The following is a 19,393-nucleotide window of genomic DNA, read 5'->3' as shown; positions in this document are numbered from 1 at the left end:
CTTCAACTTTGCTGAACTCATTTATTAGTTATGATAAATTTTTAATGGATTCCGTAGGATCTTCTGTATGCAAGATTATGTTATCTGCAAATAGAGTTAGTTTTACTTCTTTGTTTCCCCTCTAGATGCCTATTATATCATTTTTGGCCTAATTGCCCTTTCCAGAACCTCCAGTACAGTGTTCATAGTCAGAGTGAACATCCCTATCTTGTTTCTGATCTTAGCAGGAAAACATTCAGTCTTATACCATTAGGAATGATGTTTAGCTGTGGGTTTTCTGTGGATGCCTTTTATCAGGTTGAGAAAGTCCCCTCTGTTCCTAGTTTGTTGAGTGTTTTTTCATGAAGGAGTATTAAATTGAGTATTAAATTAAATTAATTAATTAAATTAAAGGAGTATTAAATTGTCAAATGCTTTTCCTGCCTCTGTTGAGATGATTATATGCTTTTTGTCATTTCTTCTATTAATATGGGAATATTACATTAATTGGTTTCCAGATGTTATATCAATCTTATATTTCTGAGACAAATACCACTTAATTATGGTGTAGAATTCTTTTCCTATATTACTGAATTTGGTTCACTAGTATTTTGGGTATTTGTTTTGCTAGTATTTTGTTGAGGATTTTTGTATCTGTAGTCATAAGAGATACTGGTGTTTAGTATTCTTGTGATGTCTTTGCTTTCTGGTATGTGGGTAATATGGGTCTCATAGAATGAGTTAGGAAGGATTCCTTCCTCTTCTACTTTTAAAGAAGAGTTGTAAAGAATTAGTATTTGATTCTTCAGATGTTTGATAGAATTCATCAGTGTAGCTATCTGTATGTGTAGGGGGAGAGGGGTGAGTAGTATGTTATTATTACTAACTCAAACTCTTCACTTATTATAGGTCTACAAAGATTTTCTTTTTTTCCTGAGTCAGTTTTGGTAGTTAGTGTCTTTCTAGGAATTCATCAGTTTCAGCTAGGTTATCTAAGTAGTTAACACATAGTTGTTCATTGTATTCCCTTATTATCTTTTCTTTTCTCCAAAGTCATTAATAATGTCCCATCCTGGATTCCTGATTTTAGTAATTTGATTTTTCTCTCTTATTGGATTAGTTACCAAAAAAGGATTGTCAACTTTTGGTTTTACTTTCTCTATTGTTTTTCTATCGTCTATTTCAGTTTTATGCTCTAATATTTATTTGACTTTGGGTTTAGTTTGCTTTTCTTTTTTTCTTTCCCCCCACCCCCTCAGTGTCTTAAGTGGAAGCATAGACTATTGATTTGAGATTTTTCTTCTTTTTAAATGTACGCATTTATAGCTATAAATTACTCTATAATAACTGCTTTAACTGCATCCCATAAGTTATGGTATGTTGTGTTTTAATTTTCTTACCTCTCAAAGTATTTTCTAATTCCTTATTTATTTATTTATTTATTTATGTATTTATTATTTTTTAAGTAATCTCTACACCCAATGTGGGGTCTAATTCCTTTTTTATACAGCCACTTATTCATTGCACGTATGCCTTTCTACACTGCCTCTGACAAGTAGACATTCCACCTTTGCTTATATAGTTACTTTGATGAAAAGTTAGTACTTTGCAGAGTAGCCAATTCCATTTTATTTATTTTTTTTAATGTTTATTTATTTTGAGAGAGCGACAGGGCACAAGCAGGAGATGGACAGAGAAAGAGGGAGACACAGAATCTAAAGCAGGCTCCAGACTCTGCACTGTCACCACAGGGCCTCATGCCAGGCTGAACTCAGGAACCTGCAAGATCATGACCTGAGGCAAAGTCGGATGCTTAACCTATTGAGCCACCCAGGTGCCTCAGCCAATTCCATTTTAAACACCTCAAGTGTTCCTCTAGTTCCCTGTAAAACTCTGCATGTTGGTCTCTGTTATTTCTTTTGAAGCTGCCCCCAATTAGGCTAATTCCTTTTCCATAGGTTAGTTCTCTAAATATATAAAAATTATTTTTTCTTCACCAAATCTTTCTTTCAGGCTAAACACACTCTATGCCATAAACTATTCTTTAAATTGCATTATTTCCTTGTCCTTTATTATATTTTTACCCTTCCCTTTTCATTAGTATTTCTTTTAAAATGTGATGTCTCAAAGTAAACACTAATACTCTAGATCAAGAGTCAGCAACCTTTTTTCTGTAAAAGGCCACATATAAATATTTTAGATTTTGAAGGCCAGTGTTTGTCACAACTACTTACCTCTGCTGTTGTAGTGTGAAAGTAGCCATCGACAATAAGTAAATGATGGGCATGAATGTGTTCCAAAAAAAGTATTTTTACAAAAAGAAATGGTTGGGCCAGATTTTGCCCACAGATCATAGTCTACTGACTCCTGCTCTAGATGTTATCTAACTAGCACAGAAGCCAGTGTGATTGAATCTTCACTTGTGAATACTGTTGTCACATTAACATTTTTTAAGTTGTATTAAAGTGTTTGTCTGATATTAGCATAGGCACTGCAACCCTCTTTTGGTTACTGTCTAAAGTATGTCTCTTATAGACAACACATAGTTGGATCATGTTTTTGTATTCATTCTACAAACTGCTTTTTATTAAAGTGTTTACCCTATTTACATTTAATGTAATTACTGATGGGGTAGGTTGTATAAATGCTGTTTTCCACTCTGTTTTCTACATGGCTTATGTCTTCTTTGTTGCAATATTCCTCCATTACTGCCTTCCTTTGTGTTTAATGTAATTTCTTGTGTATCATTTTAATATCTTAGTGTTTGTTTTACTCTATTTTTTTTTTTTTAGATATTTTCTTAGTGATTGTTTTGGGGGTTATTATAACATCTTAACGTGAAACCAATCCAGTTCAGATTATTTTAATAGTATATAAAAATTTTGTTCCAATATAATTCTCTTTCCCCTACATTCTTTTTTAATTTTCTAAAAATGTTTGTTTATTTTTGAGAGGAGAGAGACAGAGTGCAAGTAGGGAAGGGGCAGGGAGAGAGGGAGACACAGAATCCAAAGCAGGCTCCAGGCTCTGAGCTGGCAGCACAGAGCCCAGCGTGGAGCTCAAACTCACGAACCGCAAGATCATGACCTGAGCTGGTCAACTGAGCCACCCAGGTGCCCCATCTTTCCTCTACCTTCTTTCATGCTATTGTAATACAAATTTCATCTTTATACATTACCAGCTGATCAACACAATTTTATAATTTTTTCTTTCTTCAATTTTCTCTTAGATCAGAAGAGAAAGAGTTACAAACAAACCTACATTGATACATCTTTAATATTTCCTTATGAACTTTACTGGTGCTTTTTATTTCTTTATGTGGATTCGAGTTACTGTCTTAGTGTTCTTTCATTTCAGCCTGAAAGATTCCCCTAATATTTCTTGTAGGTCAGTTCTGTTACCACTAATTTGTTTTTGCCTAATATTTTTACTTTACATGAATGAAATTGTAGAGTATGTATTCTTTTGCTCAATATTATGTTTTAATATTTCACCTATACTGTGTTTAGCTGTACTTTATTTTTTATTGTTGTGTTATTCCACAGTATGAATATACCACATTTTTAAAATGTATTCTACTGTTAATGGACTTTTGAATCTATTGTGTGATTTTTTTTCTTTTTCAGTCTGTTGATGTGACAGATAACATCATTTGATTTTCACTTTTTGAACCAGCCTTGGATACCTGGAATAAATCCCACTAAGTCATGATATATAATTTTTTTGGGTATTCTTTTTGTATAATTCTTATTGTTGGATTCAGTTTGCTAATATTTTATTTGAGGATTTTTTCTTCTGTGTTCATGAAATATATAGGCTATAGTTTTCTTGTAATGTCTTTGTCTGGTTTTCATATTAAGGTAATGCTGGTACCATAGAATAAGTTAGGAGGTATTCCCCCTACTTCTGTCTTCTGCAAGAAACTATAGAGAATGTTTATAATTTTTTCTTTATATCTCTAAGAATTCACCAGCGAAGGCATCTGGGCCTGGTACTTTCTATTTAGAAGGTTATTATTGATTCAATTACTTTAACAGATATGGGCCTATTCAGATTGTCTGTTTCTTCTTTTGTGAGTTGGCAGATTGTGCCTGTCAAGGAGTTGTCCATTTCATCTAGGTTATCAAATTGATGGGCATAAACTTGTTCATAATAATCTTCATTATCTGTTTAATTTCTGTAGGATCAGTAGTGATGTTCCCTCTTTCATTTCTGATATTAGTAATCTGTGTCTTTTCTCTTTTTTAATTAATTTATCAATTTTATTGATCTTGTCAAAGAAAACAGCTTTTGGTTTCAGTGATATTCTCTATTGATTTCCTGTTTTCAATTTCATTGATTTCTGCTGTAATTTTTATTATTTCCTTTCTTCTGCTTGCTTTGGATTTAATTTGATCTTCTTTTTCTAGTTTCCTAAGGTGGAAGCTTAGATTATTAATTTTATATCTTCTCTTCTAATATATGCACTTAGTGCTGTAAGTTTCTAAGCACTGATTTCACTGCATCCCACACATTTTGATAAGTTGTATTTTCATTTTGATTTAGTTCAAAACATTTTTAAATTTCTCTTGAGCTTTCTTCTTTGATCCATGTGTTATTTAGAAGTGTGTTGTTTAATCTTCACATAATTTGGAATTTTCTAGTTCTCTGTTATTGCTTTCTAGTTTAATATCATTTTAGTCTGAGGGAAGATTTATGATTTGTCTAATAAATTTGTTAATCTTACCGTCCAGCATGTGGTCTATCTTGGTGAATAGTCCATGAGATCTGGAGAAAAAATTACATTCTGCTGCTGTTGGATGAAGTTGTCTATAGATGTCTGTTATATTCAGTTGATTGATGGTACTATCAAGTTCAGTTATGGCCTGCTGATTTTCTGGCTGCTGGATATGCCCATTTCTGATAGAGCGGTGGTGAAGTCTAACTATAATACAAATTCATCTATTTCTCCTTTGAATTCCACTGGTTTTTGCCTCACCTATTCTGAGGTCCATAATCATTGAGGATTATTATGTCATTTTGGAGTGTTGACCCCATTTTACCAGTATGTAATGCTCCCCTTTATCCATGACAATTTTTCTTGTCCTGAAGTCTGCTATGTCTGAAATTAATATAGCTACTTCCATTTTGGGGGGATTAGTGTTAGCATGGTATATCTTTCTCTCTTTTTAAAAAATTTTCAATCTGTATGTATTTATATTTAAAGTGGGTTTCTTATACATAATATAAGTTGGTTTTGTGTGTGTGTGTGTGTGTGTGTGTGTGTGTGTGTGTGTGTGTGTGTTTTAATCAACTCTGGTAATTTTGGTCTTTGACTTGGTGTATTTAGACCATGGATGTTCAAAGTGATTATTAATATAGCTGGATTAATACTTGCCATATTTGTTAGCATTTTCTATTTGTTGTCCTTGTTATTTGTTCTTGTTTTTATCTTCCACTCTTTTTTTTTTTGCCTTTTATGGTTTTAATTGAGCATTTTATGATTCCATTTTTTCAGCTTTCTTAGTATATCAGTCGTGCTTCTTTTTAACTTGTAATTGTTTGTTACAGAGTTTGCAATATACATTTATAATTAATCCAAGTCCACTTTCAAATAACACTATACAGTGCAAGTATAGCACTGTATTATAAATAGCAAAATATTTCTAATTCCTCCCTCTCATCCCTTTTATCATTTCTCTCATTCATTTCACTTGCACATAAACACATATAAACATACATACTTGAATACATTATTGCTATTATATTTAACAAACTACTATCAGTTAGATGAACTAAGAATAAGAAAAGTAGAAGTTTTTCTTTTATCTAGTCCTTCTTTGTTGTTCTTCCTTTATGTAGATCTGACTTTTTTTTTTTAAGTTTATTTATTTATTTAAGTAACCTTTACACCCAATGTGGGGCATGAACTTACCACCCCAAGACCAAGAGTTGCACACTTTTCCAACTGAGCCAGTCAAGGCCCTTTATATAGCTCTGAGTTTCTGGCCTATGTTATTTCCTTCTCTCTAAAGAACTTCCTTTGACAGGTCTGCTGGCAACAAATTACCTCAAAAAAATTTTTTATGGAGAAAGTCTTTATTATTTCTTCACTTTTGAAGATAATTTCACAGGGTACAGAATTCTAGGCTGGTAGGTTTTGTTCTTTCAATATTTTGAATATTTCATTCTACTCTTGTTACTTGCATGATTTCTGAGGGGAAGTTGTATATGATTTTCATCTTTGTTTCTCTACAGGTAAGTTGTATTTTTCATCTGGTTTCTTTCAAGATATTTCTTTATGTTTTATTTTCTGAAGTTTAAATATGACATGCCTACATGTAAGTTTTTTGGAGGGTTTTATTTTGTTTTGTTTTCTAGCATTTTTCCTGCCCAGTGTTACCTTGGGTTTTCTGGATCCATGGTTTGGTGTCTGACATTAATTAATCAATTAATGACTAATTTTTAGTCAAATATCTTCAAATATCACTCTTGTTCCTTTCTGTCTTTCTTCTCATTCTGGTTTCCCATTACATGTATGTTACACCTGTTGTAGTTGTCAGGAAGTTTTTGGATATTCTGCTCTGTTATTTTCCACTTTCTCTCCTGTTTGCTTTTCAGCTTTGGAAGTTTCCACTGTACCTTTACACTCAGTAGTAAAGTGAAGTATCTTTACACTCAGAGATTCTTTACTCAGCTCTGTCCAGTCTGCTAATGAGCCCATCAAAGGAATTCTTCCTTTCTTTTTCAGTGTTTTTGATCTCTAGAATTTTTTTTTTTTTTAGACTTTCCAACTCATTGCTCACAGTATCGGAGAAAAATTGCTGATGTTTAATGGGAGAACCTGGGAGGGCTCGTGGAGGTAAAACTCACAAAAGTGTGAGGGTCCCCCTATGAATGGAGATTTTAATTCTCAGAGTCATCCACACTGAGCCTCCAGCAATACATCAATTACAGTTCAAGTTTTCTTATACCATTACTGGTTCCCATAGAGGTATCTGCCCTGGTAAGGTGTGATTCTCTGTATTTCTGTCTTTCTAATTTTGGGGCATTGGTTTGCCCTGTGACCTCACTTCTCTAATGCATCTTAGAAGAATTATTGATTTTTCAGTTTGGTCAAGTTTTTACTTATTATTAAAGAGGTGGCAACTTGTGGCAACTTCTGAGCCCTTGAAATGCTGGGCTGGAAAACAGAAGAACTCACACAGATTTTCTCCTGCATCTTCTGCTATGAGTTTTCATCTATAAATTTTACATTTTCATTTAGATCCTTGAGTTGATTTTTGTATGAGATTTGAAGTATGGATCAAGATTGATTTTTTTTTCTTTTTGCATAATGCTATCCAATTATTACAGCACCATTTGTGGAACTGATTATCTTTCCCTCATTGAACTGCTTTTGCATTTTTATCAAAACTCACTTGACCAGATATATTTGGGCACATTTTTGGGACTCTGTTCCATTGTTCTTGCTGTCTATCCTTTTTCTAGTGTCATTGAGTTGATTACTATAGCTTTGTAGTAAATCTGGAAAATGGATCATATGAGACCTTCTACTTTGTTTCTTGGTTTGCTCTTATGTTTCCTTTGCTTCTCCATATACATTGTGGAATCACCCTGTCAATTTCTATTTTTAAAAAATCCCATTAGAATTTTGTTTGGAATTGCATTGAATCTATAGACCAGTTTAGGGAGAATTCAGAACACTTTGGGGAAGCGTCTTTAAAATACTGAGTATTGGTCTCTCATCCCTGAAATGCAGCTAGATCAACACTGAACCATCTTGCACACTTAGAAAACTGATTTGAGGATTAACACAACAATCTGTACAACTTGAACCACAGAACTCAGCAAGTACGTGGAACAGAGAGGTCAACTGGAGGAGAGAAGCTGCGGAGGGTAGGGAGCTGTTTTTGCTAGTGGAGAGAGGACAGAGACAGGGGAGAGTACAGGAAAAGCACCCCCCGCCCCCCGAGAGCGGCTAGAAAGAAAGAAAGAGTGGACTGAACAAAAAATGGAGAAAGGAAAAAGGGACTGCAAGGGACTGAACAAAAAAAGGGAGAAAGGAGAGGGTTTAAATTCCATTAAGACTCTATAAACAGCGGGAGTGCAGAGTCTGAAACTCCGCAGCTCGATACCTGGCGGTGCTCTGGTGGGAAAGGCGAATCCCCAAGAGCAGACAGCAAGGTCCAAGGGGTCCTCAGGCCACACGGAGAGAGGCAGTTTCCCTGCTGGGAAGGCATTTGGTAGAGGCTGTGCAGCCTCCCCACAGGCAAAGTTCCAGTGGACCCCGGAGAACAGCCACATTCACTGGTGTTGGAACAAGGATGTTAAGGGTTCACTGAAGCCTGGAGCCCAGATGGGTGTTGTGATTTACCATAATCCCTGAAATGCTGCTGCTGCTACATGATCATGTGAATTTTTTCTGGGGTGGACTGGCACCTGGCCACAGTCCCTGGGCATCTGCAGTAGCATGGCCCCAAGAATGTTCCAGGGGGTGGGCCAGCACCCAGCCATTTCTCAGCGAGACCCTCCCCTAGAGGGTCTGAGTGGGTCAAAGTTGCAGGGCCCTCAGAAGTGAGGGGTTGGGAAACATAGTCCCATCTGAGATAAAACTTGGGAGGGAGGTACCTCCTGACAAGATGGCTTGGTCATGGACTTTGTAGAAGTGGGGAGTGGACAGGAGCCAGAAACAAAGAAGGGGTGCTTCATTGCCAGTCAGTGAGAGCACAGAGTTCTGATACTAGAGGCAAGGTAGCTGAGTGATGCCATTTTCACCCTCCCATGCATGCACATACACACCTACACCACCACAACAATCCACCCCAATGAAGTAAGTAGCGCCATCCAGTGGAGAACAGAACTGCTACACCAAGTCCCACACACTGGGCCACCACACTCTAGTGGAACACCACAAATCTCTCCTCCTGCTTAGTTTATGGAGTATAAAGTGCTTCATAGTTTGACTTCTAAGGGAAACTGTAATTTCAGTCATATATCATTCTGTTTGCTGGTCTGTCTATTCAGTTTTTTTTCTTTTTCTTATTCTTGAATACAGAAAGAGAATAAACTTATTTTTACTTTCTGTTTTTATAAAATTTTTCTTATATTTTTCTACTATATCTTTACTTTTTTGTAAATTTTTCAAATTCAATTTTACTTTCATCATTTAATTTTATTCTATTTTATTGTATTCATTTTTAAAAATTTTCAAATGTTTTCCTTTTTTTCTTTCCTTTCCTTTCCTTTCCTTTCCTTTTCTTTTCCCTTTTTCTCTATTCTATCAAGCTGCTTTCAACAACCAGACCAAAACACACCTGGGAACTAGCATTTTTTGTGTTATTTTTAATTTTTTAATTTTAATGTTTTTTGTTTTTTACTTTACTCACTCTTTTTCTTCCTTCAAAATGATGAAACAAAGGAATTTACCTCAAAAGAAAGAACAGTAAGAAATGACAGCCAGGGACTTAATCACAGATACAAGCAAGATGTCTGAACCAGACTTTAGGGTCACAATAATAATACTAGCTGGGGTTGAAAAAAAAGCACAGAATCCCTTTCTGCAGAGATAAGAGAAGTAAAATCTAGTCAGGATGAAATTAAAAATACTATAACTGAGCTGCAATCTCGAATGGATGCCATGGCAGCAAGAATGAATGGGGCAGAGCAGCAAATCAGCGATATAAAGGGCAAATTCTGTAGAATAATGAAGCAGAAAAAAAGAGAGAAACTAAGGCAAAAGAACACAATATAAGAATTAGAGAACTCAGTGACTTATAACACCCAAATCATAGGGGTCCCAGAAGATGAAGAGAGAGAAAAAGGAGTAGGAGGTTTATGTGAGCAAATCATAGTGGAAAACTTTCCTAACCTGGGGAAAGACACAGACATCAAAATCTAGGAAGCTCAGAGAACTCCCACTAGATTCAACAAAAACCAACCATCACCAAGTCATATCATAGTCAAATTCACGAAATATTCAGTCAAGAAAAGAATCATGAAAGCAGCAAGGGAAAAAAAAAGTCCTAATCTACAAGGGAAGACAGATTAGGTTCACAGCAGACATATCCACAGAAACTTGGCAGGCCAGAAAGGAGTGACAGGATATATTCAGTGTGCTGAATTGGAAAAATATGCAGCCAAGAATTCTTTATCCAGCAAGGCTGTCATTCAAAATAGAAGGAGATATAAAAATTTTCCAAGATAAACAAAAACTAAAGGAGTTCGTGATCAGTAAACCAGCCCTGCAAGAAATTTTAAGCATGACTCTGTGGTGGGAGAAAAGATGGAAAAAAAAAAAAAAAAAACTTAAAAAGACCAAAAGCAACAACGACTAGAAAGGACCAGAGAACATCACCACAATTCCAACTCTACAGGGAACATAATGGCAATAAATTGATATCTTTTCAGTACTCTAAATGTCAATGGACAAAACAATCCAAAGACATAGGGTAACAGAATGGATAAGAAAGCAAGATCCATCTATATGCTGTTTACAAGAGACCCATTTTAGACCTAAGGTCATCTTCAGATTGAAAGTAAGGAGATGGAGAACCATCTATCATGCTAATGGTTGCCAAAAGAATGCCGGAGTAGCCATACTTATATCAGATAATCTGATTTTAAAATAAAGACTGTAACAACAGATGAAGAAGGGATTATATCATAATTAAGGGTTCTATCCACCAAGAATATCTAACAATTGTAAACGTTTATGTTCCAAACGTGGAAACACTCAAATATGTAAATCAATTAATCACAAACATAAAGAAACTCACTGATAATAATAGTAGTGGGCTTCAACACCCCGCTTACAACAATGGACAGATCATCTAAACAGAAAATCAACAAGGAAACAATGGCTTTGAATGACACACTGGACCAGATGGACTTAACAGATATATTCAGAACGTTTCATCCTAAAGCAGCAGAATACACATTTCTCTCGAGTGCACATGGAACATTCTCTAGAATAGATCCCATACTGAGACACAAATCAGCCCTCGACAAGTACAAAAAGATCGAGATCATACTATGCATATTTACAGACCACAATGCTATTAAACTTGAAATCAAACACAAGAAAAAAATTGGAAAGATAACAAATATTGGAAAGAACATGCTACTAAAGAATGCATGGGCTAACCAAGAAGTTAAGAGGAAATTTAAAAAGTACATGGAAGCCAATGAAAATGATAACATAGCCTAAAATCTCTGGGATATAGCAAAGGCAGTCATAAGGCAGAAGTATATAGCAATCCAGGCCTTCCTAAAGAAGGAAGAAAGGTCTCAGATACACAACTTAACCTTACACTTTAAAAAAAACTGGAAAAAGAACAAGTAAAACCCAAAACCAGCAGAAGATGGGAAATAATAAAGATTAAAGCAGAAATCAATGCTGTCGAAACAAAACAACAACAAAAACAAAACAATAACAAAAAACAATAGAACAGGTAAATGAAACCAGGAGCTGGTTCTTTGAAAGAATTAACAAAATTGATAAACCCCTAGCCAGACTGATCAAAAAGAAAAAGGAAAGGACCAAAATAAATAAAATCAAGAATGAAAGAGGAGAGATCACAACCAATATGGAAGAAATACAAATGATAAGAGAATATTATGAGCATTTATATGCCAATAAAATGGGCAATCTGGAAGAAATGGACAAATTCCTAGAAACATATAAACTACCAAAACTGAAACAAGAAATAGAAAATTTGAACAGACCCATAACCAGTAAATAAATCAAATTAGTAATCAGAAATCTCCCCCCCAAAAAGAGTCCAGGGCTGGATGGCTTTCCAGCAGAATTCTACCAAACCTTTAAAGAAGAGTTAAGACCTATTCTTTTGAAGCTGTTCCAAAAAATAGAAATGGAAGGAAAGCTTCCAAACTCATTCTGTGAAGCCAGTGTTACCTTGACTCCATAACCAGGCAAAGACCCCACTAAAAAGGAGAACTACACACCAGTTTTTCTGATGAACATGGATGCAAAAATCCTCAACAAGATACTAGCCAACAATACATTAAAAGAATTATTCACCAGAACCAAGTGGGATTTATGCCTGGGATGCAGAGCTATCACAAATCAATCAACGTGATACATCACATTAATAAAAGAAAGGACCAGAACTATATGGTCCTCTCAATAGATGCAGAGAAAGCATTTGACAAAATACAACATCCTTTCTTGATAAAAGCTCTCAAGAATGTAGGAATAGAAGGATCATACCTCAAGATCATAAAAGGCATATACAAAGGACCCATTGCTAATATCATCTTCAATGGGGACAGTTTTCCCCTGAAGGTCAGGAACATGACAGGGATGTCCACTCTCACCACTGTTACTCAGCATAGTATTAGAAGTCCTAGCCTCAGCAATCAGACAACACGAAGAAATAAAAGGCATCCATATTGGCAAGGAGGAAGTAAACTTTCACTCTTTGCAGACAACATGATACTCCATGTAGAAAATCCAAAAGATTCCACCAAAAAACTGCTAGAACTGATCCATGAATTCAGCAGTCTCAGGATATAAAATCAATGCACAGAAACCGACTGCATTCCTATACACCAATAATGAAGCAACAGAAAGAGAAATCAAGGAATCGATCCCATTTACAATTGCACCAAAAAACATAAAATACCTAGGAATAAACCTAACCAAAGAGGTGAAAAATCTATATGGTGAAAACTGTAGAAAGCTCATGAAAGAAATTGAAAACATACACACAAAAGAGGAAAAATATTCCATGCCCATGGATTGGAAGAACAAATATTGTTAAAATGTCAATATTACCCAAAGCAATCTACATATTCCATGCAGTCCCTATTAAAATAACACCTCATTCTTCAAAGAGCTAGAACAAACAATCCTGAAAGTTGTATGGAACCAGAAAAGACCCCAAATAGCTAAAGCAGTCCCAAAAAAGAATGCCAAAGCTGGAGGCATCACAATCCTGGACTTCAAGATGTATTACAAAGCTGTAATAAAGACAACATGGTACTGGCACAAAAACAGACCCTCAGAGCAATGGAACAGAATAGAGAACCCAGAAATGAACCAACAAATGTATGGCCAATTAGTCTTTGACAAAGCAGGAAAGAATATCCAATGGAATAAAGACAGTGTCTTCAGCAAATGGTGCTGGGAAAACTGGACAGCAACATGCAGAAAAATGAACCTGGACCAGTTTCTTACACCATACACAAAAATAAACTCAAAATGGATGAAAGACCTAAACATAAGACAGGAAGCCATCAAAATCCTAGAGGAGAAAGCAGGCAAAACCTCTTTGACCTTGGCCGCAGCAACTTCTTACTTAACACGTCTCCGGAGGCAAGGGAAACAAAAGCAAAAATGAACTACTGGGACCTCATCAAAATAAAAAGCTTCTGCACAGAGAAGGAAACAATCAGCAGAACTAAAAAGGCAACCGACAGAATGGGAGAAGATATTTGCAAATGACATATCAGATAAGGGTTAATATTCAAAATCTATAAAGAACTGATCAAACTCAACACACTCAAAATACAAATAATCCAGTGAAGAAATGGGCAAAAGACATGAATAGACACTTTTCCAAAGACATCCAGATGGCTGACTGACACATGAAAAAATGCTCAACATCACTCATCATCAAGGAAATACAAATTAAAACCACAATGAGATACCATTTCACACCAGTCAGAATGGCTAAAGTAAACAACTCAGGCAACAACAGATGTTGGCGAGGATGCAGAGAAAGAGGATCTCTTTTGCACTGCTGGTGGAATGCAAACTGGTGTAGCCATTCTGAAAAACAGTATGGAGGTTCCTCAAAAAATTAAAAATAGAACTACCCTGTGACCCAGCAATTGCACTACTAGGTATTTATCCAAGGGATACAGGTGTACTGTTTCAAAGGGGCACATGCACCCCAATGTTTATAGCAGCACTATCGACAATAGTCAAAGTATGGAAAGAGCCCAAATGTCCATCGACAGATGAATGGATAAAGAAGATGTGGGGTATATGTATATGTATATGTATATGTATATGTATATGTATATATACACAATGGAGTATTACTTGGCAATCAAAAAGAATGAAATCTTGCCATTTGCAACTATGTGGATGGAACTAGAGGGTATTATGCTAAGTGAAATTGGGCAGAGAAAGACAAATATCACATGACTTTACTCATATGTGAAATTTAAGATACAAAACAGATGAACATAAGGGAAGGGAAGCAAAAATAATATAAAAACAGTAAAGGGGACAAAACATAAGAGACTCTTTTTAAAAAAAAATTTTTTTAACATTTCTTTATTTTTGAGACAGAGAGAGAGAGAGAGCATGAACAGGGGAGGGTCAGAGAAAGAGGGAGACATAGAATCTGAAACAGGCTCCAGGCTCTGAGCTGTCAGCACAGAGCCCGACGCGGGGCTCAAACCCACGGACCACAAGATCATGACCTGAGCCGAAGTCGGACGCTTAACCAACTGAGCCACCCAGGCGCCCCTAGAGTGAGAGACTCTTAAATACAGAGAACAAACTGAGGGTTCCTGGAGTGATTGTGGGTGGGGTAGATGGGCTAAATGGGTAAGGGGCTTTAGGGAGGACACTTGTTGGGATGAGCACTGGGTATTATACATAGGTGATGTATCACTGGAATCTACTCCTAAAATCATTATAGCACTATATGCTAACTAGGATGTAAATTAAAACAAAACAAAACACAGTCCACTGGAAAAAAAAATAAAAATACTGAGTTTTTCATTTCATGAACATGGAATATCTCTTCATTTGATTAGGTTGTATTTGACTTCCTTTATCAATGTTTTGTAGTTTCTGCTTACAGATCTTGCACATTTTTGTGTTTTATTTATTTATTTTTAGTAATCTCTACACCCAAAGTGGGGCTTGAACTTGTACATTTTTGAAGGTTTATACCCAGGTATTTCATATTTTCAGGTACTATTATAAATTGTATTATTTTTTAATTTCAACTTTAAATGTTTTCTAATATATATAGAAATGTGACTGATATTTGTATATTGACTTGTATTCTGCAACCTTGCTACCCTCACTTATTAGTTTTAGTAGATTTTTTTGTAAAGTATTTGGAATTTTAAACATAATTATGTTGTCTGAAATGTAAATAATTTTATTTTTTCCTTTTTGTTCTGATGGTTTTGACTTCTTTTCCTTTATTTTATCGGCTAGAACCCCATGATGATTTTGAATACGAGTGATGAGAACATATCTCCTTGCCTTGTTCTAATTTGGGGGATGAGGGTGAGGGTGGGAGTAAACATTCAGTCTTTTATTGTTAAATATGTTAGTTGTATAATTTTTGTAAATAAGACTGAAGAAGTTTTCTCTATTCCTAGTTTTCTGAGAGTTTTTTTTTTTTATCATAAATAGTTGTTGAGTTTTATCAAGTGTTTTTTTCTGTATGTAGTGAAGTGGTCATTTGCTTTTTGTTCCATTTATTTATATGGTAAATTATATTGGTTAATTTTCATTAAAAAATTAGCCTTGCATTCCCAGGATGAACCTTACTTGGTTATAATCTATCATTATTTTATGTATTGTTTGATTTGCTTGTACTGTTGGAAGATTTTTGCGTCTATGTGAGAGATACTGGTCTGTAGTTTTCTTTTAATATGTCTTTAGTTTTGGTATCTTGATAATGCTGATTGCAGTAAATGAGTTGGGAAGTGTTCCTTGTTTTTCTGTATTTTTAAAATTTTGTGTAGAATTTGTATTAGCTCTTTCATAAATGTTTGGTAGAATTCACCATGAGGTCATCTCAGTCTATAGATTTTTGTGTTGCAAGATTTTGATCTAAATGGTCAATTTTAAAATCGATATAGGGTTATGCAAGCTATCTGTTCCTTTTTAGATAAACTTTGGCAGTTTATATATTTCAAAGAATTTGACCATTTCATCTAAGTCATCAAACCTAGGGTATAGAGTTGTTCATTGTATTTCCTTATTATCAGTTCAGTGTCTGTAGGGTTTATAGTAATCTCCCCCTGTCATTCCTGATATTTGTAACTTGTCCCTCGTCTTTTTATTTCTTGGTCATTCTAGCCAGAGGCTTACCGATTTTTATCAACAGTAGTCGTTATAAATACTCGTTATGTGTCCTATACCTTTTAAAGAGCTTTATTATATTCTATTTGAATATCTAAGACTCCATAAGATACATTCCATTGTTACTCCCTTTTATAAACAAATAAACAGAAGCTTGGACATCTTAGGAAACTTGCCTATAGTATGACAGCCAGAATGACGGATCCAGGATTCAGATCCAAGTTGGTGTACTACAAAGCCTTTGTTTTGACCACTGTGCTTTACTGACTGGTACAAAGGACAAATCAAAACCAGAGAAGATATATAACGGAGTCTTTGCCCTCACACCGTGACTGGGAGCAAACTCTTCATTTTTATCATTGGACCGTAGTATCTACTGTTTTCTGTCTTTGGACCCCTCTCTGTAAACAGCATATAATACAGAACATCTTGTGATAAGATGTCATAAGGTCTCCAGAGCTCTGTTTGCTCCTTCTAAAAGTTTAGATCACTCAGTGAGGGTACCCACCAAGGAGAGACAGAAAATTTGGGGACTTCTGGTTGCTACAAAATATTTAATAACATATCTTACAGTTTCAGAACATAGGATCTTCTGAGGCCTTCCAGTGTCTGGATATCTGAAATAGTTGTCCTGATGCCATCCATTTTTTTTTAATTGAAGTAAACTTGACATACCATATTGTATTTGTCTCAAATGTACAACATAGTGACTTGACATTTATATACATCATGAAATGTTCACCATAAGTCTAGTTACCATCTGTCACCATACAAAGTTATCACACTATTATTGACTATATTCCTTATGCTGTACTTTACATGCTGTGACTTACAAATAATTTCACACTTCTTAATTCCCTTCATTTGCTTTGCCCATCCTCCCACCTGCCTCCCCTTGGGAACTACCAGCTCTCTGTCTGATGCCATCCTTTCTATACAGAATAGAAATAAAAGTGTTGACTCTATGCCCTTCCCTTTAAAATATAGGTACTTCGCCCTCATAGATATAAGATATGCTTTTGAAAATAAAAGCTGACATAGCTTGCTTGTTTCCTTAGGTCTGACGGTAACTGCTGTGAAAGACTCAGGAGAATGGAATTTGGAGGCTGGAGCATTAGTACTTGCAGATGCGGGCCTTTGCTGTATCGATGAGTTTAACAGTCTCAAAGAGCATGATAGAACCAGTATCCATGAGGCAATGGAGCAACAAACCATAAGTGTTGCTAAGGCTGGGTAAGAGTTTCTTTTCTTTAAAATCTATAGGAATAATGACATTAGTTAATATGTGATTATGAAAAAATATGAACCTTATTGAACTACAAGGTATGTTTGGTCTTATCAGGTATTATCAGTTAACATTCATCAAGACACACATTAGCATCCCCTTGGAAGTGTATGAGGAAGTAAAAATGAGGTTTTGGGACAAAGAAATGAAAAACTAAAGTATATGCATATTCAATAATGTGTATCTACTGTGGGCATATTACTATGTTAGGAAATTTAAAAGATTCAAAAAGAAAAATAGCATAATTTCTCTTTTCAATGGCATTCTCCTTATCTGTCCTAATAGAAGGTGATCACAGCATGTGGAAAACTGAATAATAAAATATATTAACATAAAATGATGTGCCTGTTTGTGACTCCAAAAGGTTTAGGGGTTGAGGTATGTGAGTCACTGGTGGCATATGACCACTGAGGAGGAAAAGTAGGCAGGTCAGATAGAAATCCATTCATTCAGGCCCTGAGGTGATTATGAGAAACTTCTCTGGCTACAAAGGCTGACCACCAAGTAGGCTGCTGGGTCATCCAAAAAAGGACAGAGCTAGAACTATCTCAGCCCTAATGCTACTGTTATAGATGTGAGGCCAGCTGATCAGGCAGATAGGACTGCCAGCAGAGTCTTCAAACAGCAGTGGGTATAAAGACAGATGCTGGTGTGTATAGATTCTCTGAGATCTAATTTTATGCACTTGCAAAAAAAAAAGAAAGGGAGGAGATGAGAGGATATAGCCCATAGGAAAAAGACACAAGAAAAAGCTAGGTGGAACCATTACCAGATCTATTCATTTCACTTGATGTACATTCACTCTGTATATATTCATTAAGAGCCTGCTATGTGCCAGGCACTGAACTAGACACTGAGAAGTACAAAGATGAATACAGCACTATTCTTCAGGTGTTTGCTATTTTGTTGGGGAAGATAAACAAAAGAGCACGAAAGTGATAAGTTCATAATAAAAGTGATATGAGATCATACTTAAAATAATTATTGCTTCTAAACTCTTTATCAGGGGGAAATTAGAGATATAGTTTCCTAAATATCTTCAAGGCTACTTTCTCTTCTCATTATGTCTCCATTTAGTTAGCACCTTTGCTGGTTGGCAGGATTTGTAGTTTATTTTGATATGCCTTTTCCAGAGAAAATCTGGGACATTTTGAAGTATTCCTTAAAAATTTACCCTTACATTAGGGAAAATTTGAACAAATGCTTTAAATCTATTTTTAGAAAGGGAGAAGATTAGCAGTGCTATATGATAGGCTACAGAATAAACTTTTTAAAGTGAAAATATTTGCTTAATCACTCCTAGTACCTTACTCTCTGCTAGATGTGAATTAGTATGAATCTTTTTGCTATCCATAAATGTGTCATAAGTTCCAAAAGAAATGTTCTATAGCTAAACAGTTCAGTTATGGCAACCATAGGTTGGACGATCTTGTCATTACTATACTTTATGCACTGAAACAGGGCTTTTTACACTGTGATGAGGGACCAGTTTTGTCTTTTTCAATTCATCACAAAGCAATACTTTTTTAAAGTTTATTGAGAGAGAGAAAGAGCGCACACGTGTGCATGAGCAGGGAAGGGGCAGAGAGAGAGAGAGAAAGAGAGAGAGAATCCCAAGCAGTCTCTGAGCTGTCAGTGCAGAGCTTGAACTCACAAACCATGAGATCATGACCTGAGCTGAAACCAAGAGTCAGAATCTTAACTGACTGAGCCACCCGGGTGTCCCACAAAGCAATATTTGTATAAAATACAATAACTTAAAAAAATTTTTTTAATGTTTATTCATTTTTGAGAGACAGAGTGTGAGTGGGGGAGGGGCAGAGAGAGGGAGACAAAGAATCGGAAGCAGGCTCCAGGCTCTGAGCTGTCATCACAGAGCCCAACGTGGGGCTCAAACTCACCAACCATGAGATCATAACCTGAGCTGAAGTCAGATGCTCAACCGACTGAGCCACCCAGGTGCCCCTATAAAAATTATCTTAGGGGCGCCTGGGTGGCGCAGTCGGTTAAGCGTCCGACTTCAGCCAGGTCACGATCTCGCGGTCCGTGAGTTCGAGCCCCGCATC

At 35.8% G+C, this 19,393-nt stretch overlaps 1 protein-coding gene across 1 annotated transcript in view; it reads left to right on the top strand.

The window, feature by feature from the left end:
* The window catches only part of MCM9 (minichromosome maintenance 9 homologous recombination repair factor), a 111,285-nt gene that overhangs the window by 49,240 nt on the left and 42,652 nt on the right, over nucleotides 1–19,393 (top strand). Inside the window, exon 8 of the mRNA XM_049654250.1 lies at nucleotides 17,101–17,275. Within this exon, the coding sequence (XP_049510207.1) occupies nucleotides 17,101–17,275 (175 nt within the window). The remainder of the gene's footprint in view (nucleotides 1–17,100; nucleotides 17,276–19,393) is intronic.

Source organism: Panthera uncia, assembly GCF_023721935.1.
Source record: "Panthera uncia isolate 11264 chromosome B2 unlocalized genomic scaffold, Puncia_PCG_1.0 HiC_scaffold_24, whole genome shotgun sequence".
In the NCBI taxonomy this organism is placed as follows: Eukaryota; Metazoa; Chordata; class Mammalia; order Carnivora; family Felidae; genus Panthera; species Panthera uncia.
Note: the sequence above shows the minus strand (reverse complement) of the source record. Positions and strands in the feature narration are given on the sequence as shown.